General features: G+C 42.9%; 1 protein-coding gene across 2 annotated transcripts in view; it reads left to right on the plus strand.

The window, feature by feature from the left end:
- PNPO (pyridoxamine 5'-phosphate oxidase) overlaps positions 1–22,994 on the plus strand; it is an 82,360-nt gene extending 59,366 nt beyond the window's left edge. Inside the window, exons 5-7 of one of the 2 annotated variants that reach the window (XM_069237521.1) lie at positions 7,082–7,210; positions 7,644–7,714; positions 20,125–22,994. In XM_069237521.1, coding sequence (XP_069093622.1) covers positions 7,082–7,210; positions 7,644–7,714; positions 20,125–20,281 — 357 coding nt within the window. In that variant the 3' untranslated portion in view covers positions 20,282–22,994. Of the gene's footprint in view, positions 1–7,081; positions 7,211–7,643; positions 7,715–14,600; positions 18,397–20,124 lie in introns of those variants that run through there. The other variant, XM_069237522.1, reaches the window with a different exon arrangement.
- Positions 22,995–23,908: the final 914 nt, after the last annotated feature.

Here is a 23,908-nt window from a genome sequence, read left to right on the forward strand (position 1 = left end):
CACCACCTTTTTCCTTCCAAGACTGCATCGCCTTGTTGTACTTTTCCCGAGTTCAGTTTTAAGACCCACACTCTGAGGTGCTGCATCAGGCCTTTTCACCTACACCTTACCACTGTCCCACATATCTTTGGACACAAGAGTAGAAAACAATGCATCCATAGCTGTCCACAATATTTTTGAAAATGTTCATATACTTTCTAATTCCATGTAACACTTTTCAGGGGCTTCCAGCAAAGAAATTCCATTAATAAATGACCTCAAATCATACTTGATCCAAGGCACATAAATGTGTATTGGTTGTCCATATGGGCCCAGCACTTCTCTCAATGTGTATTCCTCTGTCCATTCAAATAAATTAATTTCTGGGATATCATCCCCAGCTGCCCTGTTGAAGATCTGTAGAATGTTTGTTCATCGCATCCACCAGCTTATGCACCAAAAAGGGTGTTAGAAAAAATCTGGGTGGAACGAAAGAAACAATTGAAACATTATCTTACATTCATCAGGAGGGGGTCGGCATTGGAAGAATTAAGTAGAGATTACCTAGCTCATTTCGAAGTACAGACTAGTAGTTGGGCAAAAATAGCATGCCATTAACTTATTATATTAGTTTGACAACTAGGAGTACATTTTGCACAAAAAGTGAAGCCGCCTGTCAAATGTAATTAATTTGAATGAGGCTGAGGGGAAGGATGAGAAGTTGGTGAAGTTGCAGCATTGGTCTGAGGAACTGTTACAGAAGTGGGAGAATGTAGATGGTTTGACGAGAAACAGAAGTAATAAGTCACCTAGTTTTATGTACTTTCACATCCCGAAGTGTCTACCCCTTTGGCTGACTCACTGATACACCTAGAGGGAAAATCACCTCCCTATGAAGGTAAAAACACACTCCTGTCCCTCAGCAGCCTGCTCTTTTTCATTCACTCCATGGTGGTAGGTATTGGAAATGGCCCTTTCTGCATGGTCATCCCCAGACGTTTTGCCTTTTCCCTCCACTTTTTGCTGAATTACTGTTTGTTGGCTTTAGGACTCTGGGCACTTTACTTCTGCCTGCCAGTGCGAAGGTGCAGGTGCTCTGTACTCTAAAACATGGTAACAGTGGCTTATCCACAAATAGCATATTTAATATACTTATAAGTACCTAGTAAAGTGCACTACAGGTGCCCACGGCCTATAAATTAAATGCTACTAATGGGCCTGCAGTGCTGATTGTGCCACCCCCTACAGTAGCCTTTCAAACATTTCTCAGGCCTGATGCGTGCATTTTTACACTGCCATTCCGACCTGGCAAGTGTGCACACTTGCCAGGCCCAAACCCTCCTTTTTCTTACATATATGTCACGCCTAAAGTAGGGCCTGGTTAGCTTCAAGGGCACGGTGCAGTATACTTAAAATGTTGGGCATGTCATTTTTAGTTTAACATGTCCAGGTAGTGAAAAACTCTCAAATTCATTTTTCACTGCGGTAAGGTCCATCTCTCCCATAGGTTAACATTGGGGTTACCTTGATGTATCCTTATGCAACTTCCAACTGGGAAAATATAGAAATATGGAGTTTGAGTCTCCGGACTCACATTTTAAAATCACAACTTGAGATGAAGTTGGACTTTAAATTATAGGGCTGAAAATACCACTTTTAGAAACATTACATTTTCTTACTGTTTAACCATTCTGTGCCTCTGCCTGTCTCTGAACACACATCTAGGGTAGCTGACAGCTGGGCATTGTGCATTCCCTCTAGACAGTCACACATAAAGGGAGCCTGGGCATAACATTTGCATCCTGAATGGCCCATCACCAGGCTCATGGATCTTCTTGGGCTAGATGGGAAGGAGGAGCTGCCGCCTATATCTGACTAGGGCTGCACCACTCCTCCCACAGGGGGTTGTATACCCCCCTGTAGGTCTGGAGCCAGGGAGGGAAGGAAGGGAATGGATCTTGTGATCTTCAAAGGCCTCTTTCAAGTCTGCCCACTTCAAAGACACATTTGGGTGGATGTACTGGACCCCAAACCCCACCAAACCAGTTCATTTTGGCTTCTGAGGACACTCTGTCAAGAAGAGAAAATGTGCTGCTAGGTGGGACTGCCACTTTGCTACTTGCTTAGCTGTGTTAGCCTGCTGATTGCTGTGCTGCCAGTAGGGACTACCACTCTGCGACTTGCCCTGCTGTGTTGGCCTGCTACCTCTTGCAGTGAGAGAGGATTGAAGCTGCCCTCCACAACATTTTTGCTACCCAAGAACTCCAAGGGTATGTTGACTTGCCCCTGTTGTCGAAATCTCAGGGCCAACCAAGACTTTGACCCTCATTACGACTTTGGCGGTCTTTTGAAAAGACTGCCGAAGCTGTGGGCGCCAACATACCATAGTGCTGGTGGTATGTTTGGCACCACATATTGACATTTCTGCTGGGCCAGCAGACGGAAACAACGGAAAAGTCACCACAACATTGAAGCTGACATGTAATGGAGCCGGCGGCAATGTTGAGGTGCATCGGGTGCAACAGCACCCGTCGTGCATTCCACTGCCTGTAATTCAGGCAGGGGAATGCGCGATAGGGCTGTGCATGGGGGCCCCTGCACAGCCAAGGTCATGGGCACTGCAGGGGCCCCCCGAGTTAACCATACTGCCAGCCTTTCCATGGCGGTGTTTACCGCCATGGACAGGCTGGCGGAAGGGGACTCATAATCCCCAGGGTTGCTTGCAGGCTGGCGGCAGCCCGGCGGTATTACCGTTAGCGGTACTACCGTCACATTATCGCCTCCCGCCGGGGTCAAAATGACCCCCTTTGTTTCCACCTGATCAAGAACTACGCTTTGAAAAGTTCTGAATGTTTACTGTTTGACCTCCAAGTACAAACTCCAACCCGCACTCTGCACCGATTATAACTACTCACTCTATGTGTGAGCAAACATGGCAGCGCCAAGAGTAGTCTTTGTGTGCGGACCCTAACTTCACCTTGACAACTATGGATTCCCTCCATGGAGGAGTGTCTGCCGATGCCGTGCTCAGGAGAGCGGGGTCAACTGTGAGTGAGATCGCTGCATTGGGTGCCAGCCACACTCTTGGGCTGCTGGGCTTGACTGCCTTCTGTCTGCCAGCCTGGTTGACTGCTGTCAGGCCACCGCTCAGCTCAGGGTTATTGCTGTGTGACCAACCCTGACCCAGGAAACCAATATCCTCACGCTCCAGCCGGAGCTCAGGTACCGGGAAATTGAGAGGTTCTTGCTGCCGATCGGCGTGCCACAGGTAGCTGGGAAGGCCCTTTTTGAAACACTGCTTAGCTTGCTTACAATTCCACACTGGGACAGAACCATTGTCCGATCCCCTTGCGGAGCCTGATGTACTTGGACTACAATTACCGTAATCACCCTAAGAGAAGTGCATGTATTAGAAAGCAGAACAATTGCATACTTGCTTTTAATTAAGTATCACTTGCGAAATACTTAAAGTATTTTTGTTCTTATTCTAACTAGATGAAGATACCTAATTTTCCTGCACTGGTTTGGTGTCTTTTTATGGTGTTTTACCGGTGTTACTGTGGTGAAGTGTTGCACAAATACTTCACACATTGCATCCTAAGTTAAGCCTGATTGCTCTGTGCCAAGCTTCCAGAGGGTGAGCACAGGTTAATTTAGAGTGTTAATCTGTCTTACCCTGACTAAGATTTTGGTCCCTACTCGGATAGGGTGCATACCTCTGCCAACTTGAGACCTCGATTTCTAACAATAGGGAAGGGAGAAAAGCCTGGCATGCCTTTAGCTTCTCACAGGTGAACTGATTGCAGCCCTGATTCACCTCTTACTCTCCGTCGTCTGCCCTATACCTGTATTCACTCTCAAAGAACTAGGGTTACTCCTGTTGCAATAACCAATGCAGCCAAGTCAGCTCTGCGAGCAAAGATCTGAGGTATCCACCACCTGTTTGCAGTGCATTCAGTGTCTGTCGGGATCACTGTGACTTGTCTGCCGTAGATCACCCGATCTGACGATGGCATGCCTGGATTTCTCCCTCAGAACTGTGAACAACAGAAACTTAAATAAAACTCATAAGAGAGTGAAGTTTTGTTCAGCTGAATGACATTGTGGCTCCTGGACACTTCAGCAAAATATGTGACAAAAAACTAAGCTCATATAGTTATACCCTCTTCCAGCAATTGGAATTTACTCAACAGTTCAGCTCACAGGCATAGCAAACAGATGGGCATTAATTGTGTGTCTAACAACTTCCTCCTGGTATGTTGATAATGTTGTGTTAAAGAGCACACTCCTCTCACTGCAACTGCATCCTTGATAGTTACTTGCAAATGCCAGAATGAGAACATCATATCCTGCTCCCTTGTCTTCCCATGCCGTCCAGAGCTGAGCTCTACAAAATACCCTTAATTATTAGTCTCTGATGCTTGTTTGTGCGTGCGTTCAGTAGCAAAGTGTTCCCATGACATAAACAAGATGGAGCTGGGTTTGTTTTTGCATCTACACGTTGGTGCCTACAAAAGCACATGTCAAATGAGGTGGTGTATGGCAAGTCTAAGTCCAGTACTACACTATCATCACTTATACAATAGCGTTGTGACTGTGCAGCCAGAGCTATGAATTTTATGTAAAATAGTCCTCCTCAAGATATAGCACTTAAACAATACCTCACTGTATACGTATATATTCAGCAATAACGATCAAATAGTAAAACACACACAGTACGTAAAAAAACAAAATGATAATGCAAAAAATCGTCCAGTGATCTATTGTGGCTCCTAGTATGAATATGAAATATCATTCTTTAGTGGTAAATGATTGAGAACTGTGTAGCAATTACTAAGCTATTGAATCATTTATATAAATGTTCACAAACATGTTACTTAATTGCTGTAACAATTGAGCATTTCAGTTCTTTTGCCAGAACGGAGACACTTTAGATTGAGTTCCTGCAGGTCTCAAGCCTCATTGGGAAGAGAGATGGCTCTCATTCATGCAAGGTAAATGGCAGGGCAAGCTATTTGAACTGAAGCATGACTTTCAGGTCAGTCCCTAACCAGGGCGGTGAAGACAGCACTAACCTCCATGTTCTGGAAGCATCAATAGTAGAAGATTCCATGTGGATCTGTGTCCTAGAAATGTTCAACAAATTGGAAGGTAGCTTCACCTTTTATGTCCACGTTCAGCTGTTGAATCATTACTCACTACCAATCAGAGTCCGTTCATTCCTCAAGTTCAGAAAGTCAGGCTGGGGTAGAGTTTCCCTTCTCAGAGGGGTTTTTGGCAAGGATCACTGTTGACCTCCTTACAGAAAGCATTGCAATTGTCGTGTGTTGCTTTCAGACAGCCATGGAACCAAAGAAACAGCAGAGGAAGAAGTTGGTGCATACCCTTTTTTCCACTGGTGACCGCATCTGTCCTCCATCTTGTATACATTGTTCTTGCAAACATACAAATCTTTAAGATCAGCTCCTGGCAGTTTGATTGACGTGTGCTACGAGATACTTGAACAACAGGTGCAGCAATAGCAATTACTGAACATGCATTTTGATGATGTATAATGGTCATTCAGATCTAATGCATATAATATTAACACAAACATAAAATACACAAACAATAAAAACAGCAGCTCCTTATCTGCCACTAGTTATTTTTATTATGAAGACTAGTAGGTATTCTGCCAGGCTACTTCATCCGAAAACGTATAAAATGTTGACACCAGTCAGGGCCTGTGCAGAGGGATGGATCAGAGAAGGCTACCAATTTGGGTTTCAAATTGAGGAGACCAAAGAAGTGTCTCCCATATCTTGCACTTCAAAGATGGTTCCTTAAGGGCACCTATTTTCACTTTGCTCTTTATGACCAAGAGCAAAAAACTAAGGGAACTTACAGAGAAAGTTTTAAAACAGTGGAGATGTCACAGTTGCACAGTGTTTTGGAGCATTTCATCCATAATGCTTGGAAAGGCCTTTGTTTTCAAAATAACTCTGTCTAGCTAGTGGCTCCTGTACTTAGAATAAGTCTCTGGGAAACCCTACTATGTCAGCTGTCACACTTAGGTTAGGACTCACCAGGCACAGTGGTAATGGCGGTGCACTATCTCACTTGTATATTGCTCTCAGCTTGTGGCGATGTTTGGGGTCCTCGTGCTGGTTCTGATTAGAGTTGAGTGACAGTTTTTTGCATTGGCATTGACTAAAACGGACACATTGAAGTCTGGGTTTCTCTAAGTTAGTGCATTTGCTGCAAATAGAAAAGTTTGAAAATAGAGGCAATCACTGTTTTTTGAGTGTTGCTTGCTGTGTCTGCCCTAACTCGGAGAAATTCCAAATTAAAATGTGTGCGCTTTGGACAGTGTAATTACACAAGTGCTTTGCTCTTCCCGGATATTGAGACAAGTGCTTAGCTCTGCTCAGACCCTCCACAGCTGATAATGATACGGCCTACGTTGAAACCTTTACAGATCAGTGGGGTGACCCAAAAAGTCGAAGAACCTGGCAATATTGCGGTACATACAACAAAATGGTCCTACAAACACAATACATGAAGTATACAAATCAGTTTGCATACCGTGATCCTACACAGCGATCAACAAACCAGTCATGAAACAAGCAGTTCAAGTTCAGTCAGCAGTGCTGATAGGCCACTGCATAAAGCCTGTTCGTGGTCACAATAAATAACCAACATATTATCTATCGAGTAAGGATAACTGCTTGAATCAGTATGCTTCCTTTTGCAGAATGGTATTCCTCTCTCCTTCACTGGTGTTGTACGCTTGGCACTTAAGTGTGTGGATTCTGTACACACACAGGAGAGGGGGCAAATAAATCCTGATTTGTTTTTCTCTAATCATTACTGTTGTTTCTGTGTACAGCAGCAGTTCGGACAGTTCTGTTTTCATCAGATGCTTTTTCTACAGTGCAATTAGGTAACTTACTAGAAGTCTTCATCATATTATCCCACTGCCATATAACTCGCTCTAAGCATATCTGTCATATGGGAGGTTTTATGCCAGATAATTGTGGTTTTCGAGCAGTCACCGAAGTAAGGCTGTTTTTGATGCTACGGGCAAAGGAACCCAGGTAAACTCCTCTCTCTTATGCCGTAGGTACGCATTGAGGGCACTGTGGAAAGGATGTCGCGGGCTGAATCCGAGCAGTACTTCCACTCCCGGCCCAGGGACAAACAGATTGGAGCTCTGGTGAGCCAACAGGGCACTGTGATCCCAGACCGCGAGGTGAGAATTTGAAGGCCGAGAGCAGCAAGCTCCAACCAGCACTCTCATAAAACCTTCCTCCCAACGTCCTTAGTTGTCTTCCAAAACATTGTCCTAGAGCATGGCTTTATGGGTTATGGGTACAAGTCAAAGACTTTGCCTCATTGTTACTAGGCTTTTGGATAGTGGGAGTGATGGGACAGGTGGCTAGGGTAGAAGTGAATTCACACTGGTTTATCGAAAGCAAACTACTTCCTTAACTACCTGGCAGCCATTGGGGATGCTAAATTACCATACGATGATGCAGGTTATGTCCATCCAATCCACTACAGGGCCGGGTCAGACCTCCAAGGATTACCCTTTAGCATGTATCCCTTTCACCATAACCCTTCCAACATATCAGAGTTTAGGGTGCACTTGTCGTGTTATGTAACCATGTCTATTTTTTTCACAGTATTTGAGAAAGAGGAATGCAGAGCTGGAGGAGCAGTACCGTGACAAAGAGGTCCCGATGCCGGATTACTGGTGAGTCTGCAGGCGTCTGGTCAGTGCTACAGGGTCCCCCAACGATGGGTGTGGAGAGGATGAAAGACTTAATTCACATCCTATCTCCAGCTGCTGCACTCGCTAGGGAAAACTGGGCATTGGAACCATGTTTAGAAAGGGGGAAAACCAACAATATCGACCCTCAAAACCTGTGAGGTTGTGAATATTGCTACAAGAACTGCATCCCTATTCCAGCTCTTAATCCTGGCCTCCTGATATACCTCCATAAAAAAAATTGTTGTCCATAGATTTTCATTTTTGATTTGTGTTTTCAGATCATGAGAGAAGTAATTTAGCTTGGGTAGCCATTGCTGACCTGGGCTGAATTTTTCTGGATGATATTTTTAAAAATAGCACATGTGTTGCAAGGATGATGTAATATTTCAGGAACCATGAGACCTATATACTTCGTTTTGCTGTCAAAACATAGGTTTTAAAGAGACAGAAAATAACTCCTTAGAGAAACCCTTCCGCCATTTTCCAAAATGGCAGCTATTATAGAGGAAGAGAACAGACATGTATGTATATATAGAAGTGAAACAAATGATGTTTTTTAAACCTTTTATGTATACATCAAACAATGTTTGTGATCTCAATGTGAAATAAATAATGTTTATGACCCCTGTTTTAGACACATTTTCATAGTTAACTTTTTATATTTGTTTTGGCAATCGCTCGTGGTACATTTGCAGAATGTTGAACATTTGAGAAGAGGATATCGACAGACATCTTTTTTGTAGCACAGGTTTTGCAAATACACGTACGTGTACGTTCTGTGAGTAGAGGCTTTAGAAATTTCTTGGTTTTGGCACCCCATCAATATCTTCCCAACCAAATTCACACAGATTTTTTTCTACATATGCATGATCCAAAACATTTACACATCTTCTGATCAAGTAGAATGCTCTTCTAATGTGTCCATGCACAGAATATGACCCCGGTGGAAGGTCATTTAGCGGGACTGATCTCTTGAACTCTCTGTACCGAAGATCATCAGATGTGTGACTGTCAGCACTCATTTTCCACACATGCAAAAGGTGTTTTTCTACGTCTTTCAAGTTACATTCTTCTGTCTCAGCGAATCCTTTTAGAAACTTCACAGGTTCAGCAGTTAAAGCACCAAGCTTTGTTAGAATTTTGCTCATACTGTTATCAGCCATAAGAATATGTGCCTTGATAAGAACACTGGGCATCTCTGGGTCAAGTGTTTTTATATAAAGCAAGATTAAGGCAGTCATTACGAACCTGGCAGTCTACAGACCGACAGGGCCGCGGTGGCGGTCTGACCGCCGCCAAAGCGGTGGTCCGACCGGCACATTATGACCATGGCGGTTCGGCCACGGTCGGACTGCCAGTTTCCCTCCACTGGAGGGACTGGCGGTCCTAATCCACTAGGGCAGCGCTGAATGCAGCGCTGAATCAGCGCCACCCTAGGGATTACGAGTCCCATCTCTTCCAGCTTTTACATGGCTGCTGCACCACCATGTAAAAAGCTGGTGGAGATGGGGTGCAGGGAGCCCATGGGGGGCCCTGCACTTTGTATGGGCAGTGCAGGGCCCCCCCTGGACAGCCTGTTGCGCTTTGCTGGGCCGCTGTCCCAGCGGGGAACTTGTAATGGAGCACGCAGGAGTTTGGCGGGGCTTTTCTGCCCACCAAACTCAAAATGACCTTCTAAGTGTCTTTTCTCTCTTGTTCCATAGCGTATCCATAACTCTGACAATCTTTGACTAATGAACATTTCAACAAATCTAAGTAGCACAATCATACCATCTGTGTTATTTGACAGTACAATGACTCAATTTGAACCATTTCGAACAGCCCAATCAACATGTGGCACAACACAAAGGTCAGCTTCCTCCAATTTGCTGTTACGTTCTTGAACAATATGGTCCGTACCTTTTGAAAATGTTAATCTATCTCTGCAAGCATCAACTCCTCATTGACAATAATTCCACTTGCAATTATTGGAAATTCAGTGTTCACTGAAGCAACAGCAATGTTTTGGCGAGTTAACATCTCCAAGCTCATCTTGTTTGATGTTGATGACCAGACTTTATCAAGTTTCACAGATACAATTCTTCCACTTGTAGACATTCATCCGAGTCTCTCACATTCTTTGACAGATAGTTCAAGATAACTGTCAAACACAATGTGCAGTTCTTGCAAGGTGCACACTGACTTGGTATCTGTAGAACAGTCTTAACGACCTCTCCGACGTTTCGCATGGATGAAATCTTGACCGTTCGGAATTGTGACATATAGTCCACAACAACAGCAGTTTTCAATGAGGATGCCTTTTTCGAATTGAAATTCTTCAGTTGAAAGGTTTGTTTCAAGCTCGTTTACCAGTCTGTGCTTCACTGGTTTGGTTGCATTTGGATGGCCATCAAATAATGCATTTATTGGAAGAAGATCATGCGACAGAATGTTCTTGATAAATCCACCCCTTTCTTGTGCTACATCCATCACTCAATGTGCTTGTGAAAGTTGTTTTTTGTAATCTGTTTTATAGCGGCTGGTTGGATGAAACTCATGGCAATTAAAGCATGAAAGTTTTGATTTGGTGATTATGTCAAACAGCTATTTCTCTTTCAATACAAATCTCTCCTGTTTCAGTTCTGCATATAGTTTTGATCCATGTTCCAAGATATCTAGTAGACGTGACTTTATATTGTTATCCAGATATGGTTTGGTCATGAAGTTGTGTAGTCTCACAGGCTCAGTCGTTTCAAAGGGGTTTCCTTGCTGCTGCATGAAATGAATAAGGCTATCAACATGTTTATTCAAACGTTCCCCTCTCTTTCCCACAAGTTCGTTGTGAGGGACAGTTTCACAATGGTCCATTATTTTGAATTTGTCATCTCTCTGAAAACATTGCAGATATAAAGGACTTCATGGTAAACTAGCTGCCATTGAGCAACATATTCCCTTTTTAAGTGTCTGACCAACAATTCCCTTGGAGCTTTTCTGTGATCTCTGGATCATCTGTTCCAGTTTCATATCTGGAGCCACAGCATTGAACCTTCCCTCTCTGTCTTTCACCACAAAATGTCTTTGGATTAATTTTCAGTAGAGGTATGGTTTTATCCACCTCTAGCTTCTTCACTCTTTCCAAATACCAGGGCCCCCATCTTAGGTAGTTTATGCAGTTGAATTCACGAAACACAGTAATCAGTTACTCCACATTCTTCACATGCGGGCTCCCAGTCACCTTCCCGATCAGCCTGTACCAAATTTTTCACAAGAGCTATCATGTGTAAATCATTTCCCCAGTACTTACAAAGTTCTTATTTTTCTTCACATTCTTTGACAAACTCTACAAACTTGGTTTTCTCATTTTGAACTCAGCGTCTTGAACATTGCCTGGCTTTGCATTATGTCTTTTGAATGAAGTGCACCCTGTGCCTTGTTCACTTCTGAGATAAGATATGCAAAACCTAGTTTGTCATTCTTGTTCCAGAAAGCATTCCAACGCAATGTTTCTTTAGCCTCAGATATGATGAGCATACCTTGTAACGAACAAACATAATAAGTCTGCTCAATACTGACTGGACAGTTTTGCTTCCAAAGAAGTCCGCCTCAATAAGTGCATCATCTATGCCACATCCAGTAAGATAACTTCCTGCACACCGCAACGCAGCTTTTGTCATGTGGAAAACGCCCATTATTGGATAAAGATCATCCAATTTCACTGGATTGCTCATATAAATATCAGCTACAATACGGAAAACACAATCATTGCAGAAAATTGGCAGGATAGGCTGGTCTTTAAGCTGAGCACACCTAGTTTGAAAGTGTTTTAGAGCTGGGTATGCTGTTGCGTACTTTGTGACTAGAGATGGTATTACTGGTAAAACCCCAACCTTCTTCAGTGGGATGGTATTCTGGGAGCATGAATTTCAGCCCACGGAGGAACTGGTGTTTCTTTATCCTTCAGTCCACACCGCATAAGCGATATGATTAATTCAGTTAAGTCAGCTCTGCAGATTGCAGCATTGGGTAGAAGGAGAGCTATGTCCTCAGCCACTTTGAAACTTTCTGGTAGACTAATACGTGTTGATGGCTTGTAGTGTATTTGCATGCGTTGGCAAGGCATTTGGGTTATAAGCTTGCAGTTGCGTTTGTTTATGCCTACAGCTGACACAGCTTGTTTTCTAGCAGCTTCTTCATTGGTACAGTCTTGAAAAAGGCACCACGGCAATACCATGTGTGCTGGATGTTCCAGACAAAGAAGAGTTGTCTTCAAAATCAACATTATCAGGAGCAGCAATTGTAAATCCTTTCCTGGTAAAGTGACTTGGAAGTGGTGTGCTGTCTGATTCACAATATTTTACAGCATGAGCTGCTAACAAGTTCCTGCTCTATACTTTGTCATTATAACTTGTTGATACACCAGTCCTATTCATTGAAGTGATTAGGTCTCTACTTTTGCACTTGTCACAGATTGCGTGGGCAGTCATCATGTGTAGTGGAGTTTTCTTCTTGCCGTGATGTAATTCATAAAACATGATTTGGGAAAGATGGTTCATTTGCACAGCATAAGCCTATCGGTTCATGGTATTGCCTTCCACTACTTCGCTTATATCTTCAAAGCCATCATCAATGTTGTTGGCTTCCGTTCTGAACTCAAGAACTTTAGTTTGGGACAATTTTGCATTGCTGATATTAAACAATGATGTAAAAAATGTTAAAACATCAGGCATTCTTGTTGACTCCTGTGTTTTGCAGGCTCTTTGGCAGCAAGAACTTCAGGAGTCAAATCAGCTCAGTACACCATATGTGGCTTATTCTTATTGTTAGACTGACAAAATAAATTCTGTCATGGTACATTCTCATCAGAAAAATCTTAATTTCATTATTATGGATCAATACAATTTCATCAATGTTGACCATTATTTCGCTGATCTCACAGAGTGTGAACCTGTAGCCAGCACTCAAGAGTGGCTTTATAAGTTAATTTGCTTTTTCAAAGAGTGCAAACTTAACTGAAGGCTGGCGGTTATGTTGCTGCTGGGAGCTCATTGTACATTAATATTTTCGAACATATGCACGCATGCAGTTCGGGTGGGCATACAAATCCGCGTGCATTCACTTCGCTGTTTAGATCAGCTACTCGGCTGAAAACTTCATCTTGGAAGAAACTAGCTGCAGATAAAAACATGTTTTCCCCTTGAAACTCACATATTCTATACTTTGTTCTTTCGGCAATCCCTTTGGCCCTTGTTCTGGCTCAACCACAGGTAACATATTGAAGATCCTCTGCTTTCTGATCAGTTGTAGGAGGTGGACGAGGGGTAGCCATCGATATTCTGAGTGAATGGACATTGGGTTTGGTTGTTGGCGATTTCTCAGAAGACTCAGATTCTTGTTGTGGTTCACTGGGTTCTGCTATTTTGTGACAATTTCTTTCCAGGGTTTTTTGCACTGTATATGACTTGTAGCACCTGTTGCTACAATGATAAAATATTTCATCCTCTTCACCCATCATTTTCAATCTTTTGTGAACTTTGTCTTGCTGTGTTAGTGCAACATCTCAATCCCTCTACTGACCAGCCGCAATTGATGTTAGCTTTTCTTTCATATTAGTTTGACATATGACACATTTTAATTTGTTGAAGGAGTCCTCAGGTTTTGTAGTTAACAACATTCTGTCAGGAGGTAAAGATCCTCTTCTACCACCTGCTTTGTTCATGTTTATGACTTTGAATCACTGGAAAACCTGAAACAAAAACAATATTAAGATAAATTACCAATATGATGGCTAAAACACATCATTATAGAGCCACCATATTGGGAAATGGTGGAAGGGTTGATCTGAGGAGTTATTTTATGTCTCTATAAGACTACTTGACCCCCAAAACCTATGTTTTGACACCAAAATTAAGTATATAGGTCTCATGGTTCCTGAAATATTACATCATCACTGCAACACATCCGCCATTTTAAAAAATGTTGTCCTGGAAAAATCAGCCTGGATTAGCGATGGCTACCCAAGCTAAGTTACTTCTCTAATGATACAAAAACACAAATCAAAAATGAAAATCTCCGGACAACACTTTTTTTTTTTAACAAAGGTATATCAAGGGGCCAAGACCATCTGTGGAGGCATGCAGTTTTTCCAAACCTGCATGGGAATAGTTCGTTTTGGCTTCCCCGCTTTCTGTCCTTACACTCCAGTGCATTGAGTAAATAGAGCATTGGAATCAGGTTGATTTGGTGTCGTCTTTACAGTTTTTAGCCACCTATACCTTCTCACCCCCAAACACCCAGCTCCTCTTTTTGATTGTTGTTAATACCGTGGTCTAGGTAGCTGTTTCTGAATATGTTCTATGCTGTCTCTCCTTTTCTGTGTTTCAGAATTAGTATCTGTACCTCTCTTTCTTTTCCTGCCTCTCCCACTTTTTTTCTGTCTTTCTGTCCTCTCTTCTGCTGTATATCTCTAGCTCTCTTTTCCTCCATCTCTTGCTCTCTCTCACTCACTTTCTTTTTTCCTAAGGCCTGCCTTTCCTCACTGTTTCTTTCCTGCTGTCATTGATTTGTACCTCAAATCATTTTCCCTGTGGGTGTGGACTGTGTTTGGAGTTAATGGACAATGCAACAGACTTGCTTTTTTTGTCTTATAGTGGCTATGAAGCTGTCCTTGTCTAATTGTATTTAAGGGTTCTAAATACTTCCAACCATAAAAAGATTGACTGCCCATTATACTGCAATTACAAAAGAATTTGTAGCAGCGAGGAAAAGCTAAATACTTTTATCTTTGAACAAATAAGAGATAATGTTAAGAGTGAGAATTCATGAGTCTAGCAACACAATGAGGACAGGTAGGGAAGCGACGTATGCTAACTGTTCATCTTTTGCTTCGCAGGGGCGGTTTTCTGCTAAAGCCAAATGTGATGGAGTTCTGGCAAGGGCAAACAAACCGCTTACATGACCGCATAGTTTTCCGGCGTGGGGAGGCCTCGCCAGGACCTCTGGCGCACCAGGGGGAGGGTGACTGGATGTATGAGCGGCTTGCTCCTTGATTTTTCCATACCTTGCTGCCTTCCATACTCTTGTGAATATAATGATCCTGTGAACTAGCTACCATGTTTCTTTGATAAAAAGAAACATCTACACCTTTGTCTCTCTTGATCACTGTTTCACCTCCATCTCCCAGTTTTCAAGTCTCGTACCCTGCAGTCTCGCTAGCCTCTTGTCTCCCTTACCTTCACAAAGGCTGCCATTCCAGATAGCACCTGCGGTCCTCAGGTTTGGTATTCCATGATGTGGGCCATTTGAGTTTATCCATGGCAACGGAATCCTCAAACTCATGTGTTTAAAGGGTTTAAACATCCTCCCTCTTTCTCTGAAATCTTATTGTATATCAGGCTTGGCTACAGATGGCGCCTCTTCTCAGCGATTTTTACTTTCTTCCCTGTTCACACTCACCTCAGTGATGATTTTCACTTTCTTCCTTGGTCTTGCAACCCATGTTACCTAAGCAGGCGCTAGTGAACCCCTTGTGGTTGTCTGTATGATGTCTTTGCACCTTGTTCTAATGCCTTTTCTCAGTTATGTCATGTTTATTTTCCAGTGTAAATGTAGTTGCGCAATCCACTGACTACAAATGAAAGACCTTCTTGAAATGAAGGGAAAATAATGACAGAGTCCTGAAACATTATCTAAATACTGGAATGAATCCAGAGCTTGTGAGATTCAAGGCGAGTTGCATGGGCATTACTGTTCTCTTCATTTTATATACATCTTGATAACGCCAGCTGATAAGCTGTGACTCTAAACCGACACTAATACAAGATGTATTTTGGCTTTATAACTTAATTAATGCAAAGTCCTCTTTGCTGTTGAAATCTCAACATGTAGAGCAGCATAATACCTTCCTGCAGACCTCTGGGAAACTAAATGGCAAAGCCTAAGGTTGCGAAAATATGATTGTAGTGATTTGGGCTCACGAGGTGTCAAAAAGCACTATGTAAATGACAGTACAACTCATTAATTCCAAGCAAACCTTTGAGTAAAACATTAGCCTTGTATAGCCCTTAACCTGGAAGATCCAAGCAAGTCTCATGTTTTACAGGTGTGCCCACTGTTAATCCAACCCGATAACCCAATGAGGTAGCATCTTTTGTCACTCTAGGCAGTTGCATGTTGGTATTTGTAGATCAAACCTAGCCTGAAAGCAGCGGACCGCTGAACATGACCCCTTCAAAGATACAGTCATTGGAGGAAGGACGAGGGTAGACTGGCTGGTCATGGGTAGTGCTCCTTGAAGAATTTTGTCTTCAGCTTCTTTCTGAAATGTTGGAGAGTTGGTGAGGATCTGATGTCGCTAGGGATGCTGTTCCAGATCCCTGAAGCATGAATAGAGATGACTTGTCTTCTGTTTTTACCTTCTTGCAGTGGTCTAGTTTGTTTGCGGGGTAAGCTGGGGTCTTGTTGTCAAGTGCTTTATAACTGATGCAGCTGGTTGTAAAGATGATCTGGGCTGGAAGGAGTGTAAGTCTTTTAACATTGGTGTGAGGTATTTGAATTTCTTTTAGCCCTTGATGAGCTATGCCACTGTGTGGAGGATAACATTCAGAGGTGGTATTGAGGAGATCCCTGAGTGGGGTGTAGTCTCCATCCAGATGAGCGAGGACTGATGTTTGTATGGTTGTTCAGTCATCTTTTGTGAGAAATAGCTTTACGTTCTTCAAGAGGGAGGGGTGTATCCAAGCTATTTTGGTCTCCCTTGTAAAGTATTGCTTGAACGATAAGAAGTCCATGCTTCTGTATATCATTAGATCAGGATATTTTTTGTTGGTAGCACTGGGCATCATCTGCATATTTATAGTTCTTGGTGCTGCTATCTGTAGTAAATAATCCAAAATGTTTTGTGTATTATAGACCGTGGGAAAAAGGAGGGACCTCTGGAGTAATCCACAGGATTACTGATCACTAAGCAGACTTTGGGACCAGGAATACCAACCTGTGTGACAAGCCCTCTGGTAGCACCCTTTTCTTTAAATTTTCCTTTTGTTCTCAGCCCTTGTTACTTCATCCAGCTTTGTTTTGATGATGCATCCACATTCTGTTCTGCCTTTTCCGCTCACCTGTACACATTTTACATATTGTTCCTTTCTATCATCCAAAAACCATCCTTTTAGGCAGCAGGGTGCCTCGGAAAAACTAATTTTTACTCCTTCTCTAATATGTGCCAAATCCTTATACATTGTTTGTCCTCTGTGTCCTTGTGTGTATTGGTGCGAGGATATTTTTAAAGTTCTTTGTAACATGACTAATTAATGGTAAGAGGGAGAGACTGGACCCTCTAACCTACAGTTCCTCTTTGTGACCTCATCAGACATGTACCCGACAAAGGCACAGGAATGGTCTCAGGACATGTGCATATTCCTGGAGTTTTTCATTGATCGCACAGTTACTGTTTTTTTATTCACTTTATTGTAAAGCCTTTCTGTTTAGATTTGTTCGTTTCTCTGTGAAGCCATCAATCAAACCAGTCCCTTCTCGAAATCCATGGTGCCGCTCACCTTAACAAGTTAGACATTTGTTAGATTGACTGCATCTGTGATCAAAATTACATTGTCTCATTGTACCTAATCAGCCCTGGATTCTACGCCTTTAAGCGATGTCACTTTTCACACAGATCAGTGATAAACATTGACCCTCTTGCTGCACCCATGGTTCCTGTCTACACAATTAATTGACAGATTCGGTCATCTTTTTAGTAGGCGCAATAGGTTCTGCTCCAGTCTGTTACTCGTACGACAAAGGATGGTGCATTATCATAACAAATAAGACCATTAGACCCTGCTCTAGGCGTTCAAGATGTCTTAGTTCGAAGAATAAGAGAACTAAACAATTCTTGTTGTCTTATTCTAACCATTAAGGGATTTAGATCAGATCAGTGTAGAGTTAATTTAAAAAGAGGAGTATACCCTTCACTGGGATCCATGGTAGCCGTAGGTCCTGATCTGGCATCTATTGTGTCTTCTGTTTATCCAAACTAATATTTGAATGTGAGTCTGTTCCAGAATGTACACTGTCTAATCCTTCTCCCCAGTGAGAGGCACAGGCATCCATTCTTTGGCCCAGCAAAGTTGTAAACATGAAACCAATGAGAGATGTAAGCTCGGGGTTTTGGTTCAGAGGTTCCTAACATCCTACCAATGAAAACAATATCCTTGTTATTGGACCTAAAGGAGAAACCTATTTAGCCCCGGTCCATGGTGATGTTGATCTTAACTAATCAGAGAATGGATCATTCTAAAGAATCGTAATGTCTAGAGCTGGTTTTTTTCAGAGATGCAAACGCTCATCCTCTGTCCACGCGGTAACTCGCGTGTTGTGATAGTAGATCCATCGCATCAAGAGTGAGATCATGTGTGAAAAGTGCACAGGAAAATATGCACAAGCCCACCTCCGTGCTTGCTGCTGTGTCTATCCAAAGACTACCACGGGTGCAAATATAATTCATTGTGACCATGTATTTTTTTTTGCTTACACTTTCTTCTAAATATGAACTGTGAATGATAGATGTCTTTACTCGTAGACTTTTAACCAGCAATCCCACTCCTGCTGTGCCATATGTTATGAAAGCTGTGATGCAGGAAGGTGGGGTTCGGGAATCTGTGAAATAAAACTATTTGTGTGATTTTGATTCATTTGTTGAGTTGGAAATGAGTGTATTTTTTCTTGCCTACGCTTCTTTCGCCATCTCTCTTGTGATGACTGATATTCCAGAAATTGGCAAAAAGCTGTTACGTCCATAGTGCTAATAATGAACTACTGCTCCACTGCTTGTAAATGTGGACGCCATCTTGGAGACCGAGATAAACATTCACTCCTGCGGGATCAACAACTTGGCTACCACTTCGGAGAAAACAAACACTCCATTCTTGACTATTTTGTATTACTTTTATTTAATGTCTTCATTTTCTGTTGTTTGGAGCCAAAGTACTTTTACTTTAAATTGACCACCAATAACCGATTTGTTTAGAAATTAGAAAGGTTACCTAACTTCTGATCTCTGTAGAGCTGTGGGATTGTATGTATCACACGTTTCAGACATGTTTCCGTCCCACACCCCTCTATTTTACATGCACCAGGGACCTCTCTGTGAGCGTACCTTAGTTTGAGTATCAAGACAGCCAGATACAGTCATGACCGATAGACAGACCTCGGCCTGTGCTGCAGAGAGCCTCATGGTAATAGTATAGACAGTTTAGCCTCATTGTTGGGACAGACAGAGGTATTGGTTGAGTGGCAGCAGTGTTGGAGCCATGTTCAGAAGGTGCGCTGACATCATCACTTTAAATCGGAAAATCACAATCACATAATCTCAACCCTCAAGAACTTTGAGGTTCTGTAAATTGCTTTATCAGCACCCCTAGTTCCAGCTCTGTGTAGGCATAAGAAATAGAATATTTTAACTTCTCTTAGTGTTGGTTCCCTCACCTTCTCTCTATACCACATCAAGTGCAGTAAAGTCTTAAAGTCAGGGAGATGAGATGTGACCTTCACAGCTTTTAGCCGCCCCCACCCCCACCAATACCCTGGTTCATTTTTTTGATTTGTGCTGGTGTCGTGGACTAGATAGCGATCTCTGAAAATGTTTCTATATTGTCTCCTTTACCGTGGTGGTTCCCAACCTGTGGCCTGAGGAGACCTGGGGGTCTGCAAAGCCTCCTCAGGGGGTCCGTGACTGCTTAGAAAATGTAATAATATTGACAGATTAGGTCCCCAGCTTTCAGTAATGACTCATGGGGAGCGGGTGTTCCCTGACATCCAGTAATGATTCAGTGGGGGTCCCCGGGTTCCAGTACTAATCAAGTGGGGGTCCACAGAAGTCAAAAGGTTGGGAACCGCTGCTTTACAGAATTAGTCTCCGTATCCCTCTTTCTTTCTCATTTTCACTCCCCTCTCACTCTTTCTCTCGTCTTTCTGTCTCTTATCTCTTGCACATTTTTCTCTCTAGTTCTCGTTCTCTCCCTCGCCTGCCCCACTATTTCTTTTTTCTCAAGTCCTGCCTTTCCTCGCTGTTTCTTTCCCTTTCATTGTTTTGTTCCTTAGAGCATTTTCCCTTTGGATGTAGTTTACGTTTGTTTGGAGTTTAGGCAAAATGCAGCCGCAGTGCTTCGTTGTCCTATAATGTTTTCAGTTTATAAGGCAGTCTCTTTTATTTAAGGGTTCTAAACCCCGCTAAGCATACCGAGGGTGATTGCTCGTTGTACTGCAACTACAAGAGAATTTATAGCAATGACGAAAGTCAAAATATTTTTTACTTCAAAGAAATAATGTTGCCAGTGAGAATTCAGGAGTGTAAGTGTAGCGGCACAATGAGGGCAGGTGGGGCAGCGACGTCTGCTAACTGTTCATCTTTTGCTTCGCAGGGGCGGTTATCTGCTAAAACCAAATGTGATGGAGTTCTGGCAAGGGCAACCAAACTACATAAGTGACCGCATCAACTTCCGACGTGGGGGGGCCTCGCCGGGACCACTGGTGCACCAAGGGGAGGGCGGCTGGGTGTATGAGCGGCTTGCGCCATGAATTTCCCTCACCTCCCTGCTCTCCATACTGTTGTGGATATACTGCACTAACAGCACATCCCATTAACGAGCTACCTTTGCTTTATGGTTAAAAAAAACAAATCCATACCTGCATCGCTCTTGACCCCATTCTTGCCTCTATCTCCCAATCTTCAAGTCTCATCCCCTGCAGCCTGGCTAGCCTCTTGCCTCCACAGTGGCTGCCATTTCAGGTGCCACCCAAAGCCCTCAGGTTCGACATTCCATGAAGTCAGCCATTTGAGCTTATCCATTGCATTTGGATCCCCAAATTCTTCTGTTCCAGTGGTGAAAACGTGCTCCCCCTTTCAAAGTATTCTTACAGTGCACCAGACGTGGGTGCAGATAGCGCTCCCTCTGCGCGCTTTCACTTTCTCCCCTGTGCACACTCCCCTCTTACCTGAGCAGGTGCAACTCGGAGCCTTGTGGTTCTCTGTTTGACTTCTGTGCACCCTGTTATACATCCTTTCTCAGCTTTTTTTCTTGTTTATCTTCCAGTGTAAATTTAATTGTGCAAGCCTTTGAGTACAAATGAGATCTTCTTTATACTGAAAGAAAGATAGTGACAGTCATAAAAAAAATCTAAATACTGAACACAAATCCAGAGCACCGGGAAGAGGAGCGTGTGAGGAACAATATGAGTTGCTTGGGCGTTAGTGGCCTCTTACGCTGTTGTTCATCGTGATCACGTCAGCCGACAATAATGCTATGAACCTAATATGAGTTTTCTGTTGGTTTTGTAACTTAATTCATGCAAAGTCTTCGTTGCTGTGGAACTTCCGACATGTAGAGCAGCATAATGCCTTCCTGCAGACCTCAGGAAAGCTAAATCTAACAGGCAAAGCTTAGGACTGTTAAATATGATGGTAGTGCTTTGGGCTTCATGGGGTCAAAAGGCACTATTTAATTTGCAAAGCAGACCATTGAATAAAGCTTCAGCATTTTTATAGCCCTTAACCTGGAATATCCAAGTCTGTATCATCTTCAGCTGGTGTATCCAAAGTTACTACAAACAGTGTAACAACTAGGTGGCATCTCTTGTCACTCTAGGCATTTTTTTGTTGGTATTTATTGAGTGAACTTAGCATGAGTGCATCGGAATGCTGAACAGGAGACATGGCCCTTTGAAAGATAGAATCATTTCAGGAAGGTCAAGGGTAGATTGTCTGATCAGGCAAAGTACTCCTTGAAGAGGTTTCCTTCATCCTTTTTCTGACTTGTAGGAGAGTCGGTCCTGATCTTGTGCCTCTAGAGATGCTGTTCCAGATCCTTGCGGCATGAACAGAGAAGACTTTGCTTGAGTGTTTTTTTTCTTTCTTCCAGTGGTTTGCTTGGCAATGTTCAGTCCCCCATGTGATTGATGTGATTAGTTTGTTTGCTAAGTAAGCTGGGGTCTAGTTGTTGAGCACTTTATAAGTGATGCAACTGGTTTTGAAGATGATTCGAGTTCAAAGGTGAATCCCGGGTAGGTCTGTTAACAATGGGGTGATGTGTTTCAATTTCTTTCACCTCATGATGAACCATGCCACTATGTGTAGGATAACATTCAAAGATGCTAAGGTGGTATCCAGGAGACCTCTGAGCAGGGTGTTCCTCTAAAAGATTTCATGTAGAGGTTGTAGATGATGGGAGAAATTGTTGAGCCTTGAAGTAGTTCACAGGAGATGAGCAGTCTGACCTTGTGGATCCTATTTGCATGCGCCGATGCAAGTTGATGAGGTAGGTTGTGAACCATTTTAAGATAGTGCCTTAAAATCCCATGCAGGTTTTCTGGATCTTGATCAGTGCTGGATGGTTGACTGTGTTGAAGGATGCTGGGCGGTCAAGAAGGAACCGGAGGCAGAGTCATTTCTGCCCTTGAGGAGGAAGGCCTCATTGACTACATGTAGCGTTTTTGTCTTAGTGCCTTGCATGGTCTGAAGACTGAGTGGTAGTCCTGTAAAAATACTATTTTTGCTGAAATGCTCCTGCTGCTTGATGGCTACTGCTTAATGGATGGTTATTCCTAAGAATGGAATATGGTCACTAGTGCAGGTGGTGGTGAGGTTGGCTGGGTCCAGGGATGATTTCTTTAGTCCCTGAAGGATCGAGCCTGTCTTGAAGATGTCTGGGAGTTTTTCCTGTCTTTGGGAGTTGTTGACAAGGGGTCTGGGGGCCTCTTTATGGAGCGGACATGCGGCAAGTGAATTTAAACAATGTTTGGCCCTCATAGGTCTACAGACCTCTATCCACCTTCAGCCTCTGTCATAACATGAAGTGTGATCTGGCATATTAGCCATGTATTGTGCTCCCTTCTCTAGTACCTCTCAGCAGCCCTTTTTCCACATTGTTCAAACTCCCATGCATTCACCAAAGTAGTACTGATACAGTTGTATTCAGAGTTTGTGCAATACTTTTGTCTCAACTTTCTGGGTGTCAGGTCGGTGGCACCGTCCTGGTAGTAAAACCATGAGCAATAAGCAGATTTTCAGACCATGAATAACAAACAGCCTGTTCGACTATCCCTCTCGCAGTAACTCTTTCTTTAAAATGTCATTTTGTTCCCAACCCTTGCTTAATTGTCCAGCTTTGTTATGGCAATGTGTCCACATCCCTGTCTGCCTCTTCACTCACCTGTACTAATTTTACATCTTGCTCCTTTCGATCACCCAAAGATCAGCATTTTGGGCAGCAAAGTGCCTCAGAATAAATCATTTAAAAAAAAGTCTCTGTGTCATGTTGAATATTGGTGCCATGCCATTTTTATAGTTCCGTGTACTTGCCTAATTAATGTTGAGGGAGGGAATAGGCTGGTCCCTCTAGCCTGCAGTTCCTCCGGTGACCTCATCAGACATTCACCCATTTACGTGGCCCTGGACCACGTCACAGTAACTGTCTCAAGAGACATGTGCCTATTCTTGGAGGTTTTCATTGATCACACAACCTCTTTTTTTTACTCATTTTATTTTAAAGTATTCCTGCTTAGGTTTGTTGGTTTCTTAATGAGGCAATCCGTCAAACCAGTTCCTTCTGAGGCTCCCTGGTGCCTCCTGTCTTAATCAGTTAGATGTTTGTTAAATTGACTGCAGCTGTGAGTGGATACGATCAGACGTTCATTTTCTGTGATATTTGTGATTGTAACCAGTGATCCCTGGATTCCCTATCTTTAATCCATGTCACTTTTTACACAAATCAGTGACAGACATTGACCTTATCTTTTGCACCCAAGGGCCCACTCAACATAACTATTTCGAAAGATTAAGCAACAGGTTCCATCATCCTTTTCAGTAGATGCAATAGATCCCACTCCAGTCTGTTGCTCATTTTACAAGCCAATGTTTATTACCATGTCCAATAAGACTATTAGACAGTGCCCTTAGGGTTTCATTCGGTCTTCTGACTAATAGGAGATGCAGACGATTTGGGGGAAACCAGGTTGTCTTGTAGGAGAAGTTAACCTTGTTCCAGAGATCAATTGAGTGGTATCCAAATCAAAAGAAGAAGTATAACCTTTCCTGGAATCTACGGTGTCTTTACAAATAAGAATGGTAGGTCCTTCTCTAGGATCCATGGTGTCTTATCATCCTTATCTAAAAAAAAAAAAAAAGTAGATGCTGCTGCAGGTCCATGG

Source organism: Pleurodeles waltl, chromosome 6, assembly GCF_031143425.1.
Source record: "Pleurodeles waltl isolate 20211129_DDA chromosome 6, aPleWal1.hap1.20221129, whole genome shotgun sequence".
In the NCBI taxonomy this organism is placed as follows: domain Eukaryota; kingdom Metazoa; phylum Chordata; class Amphibia; order Caudata; family Salamandridae; genus Pleurodeles; species Pleurodeles waltl.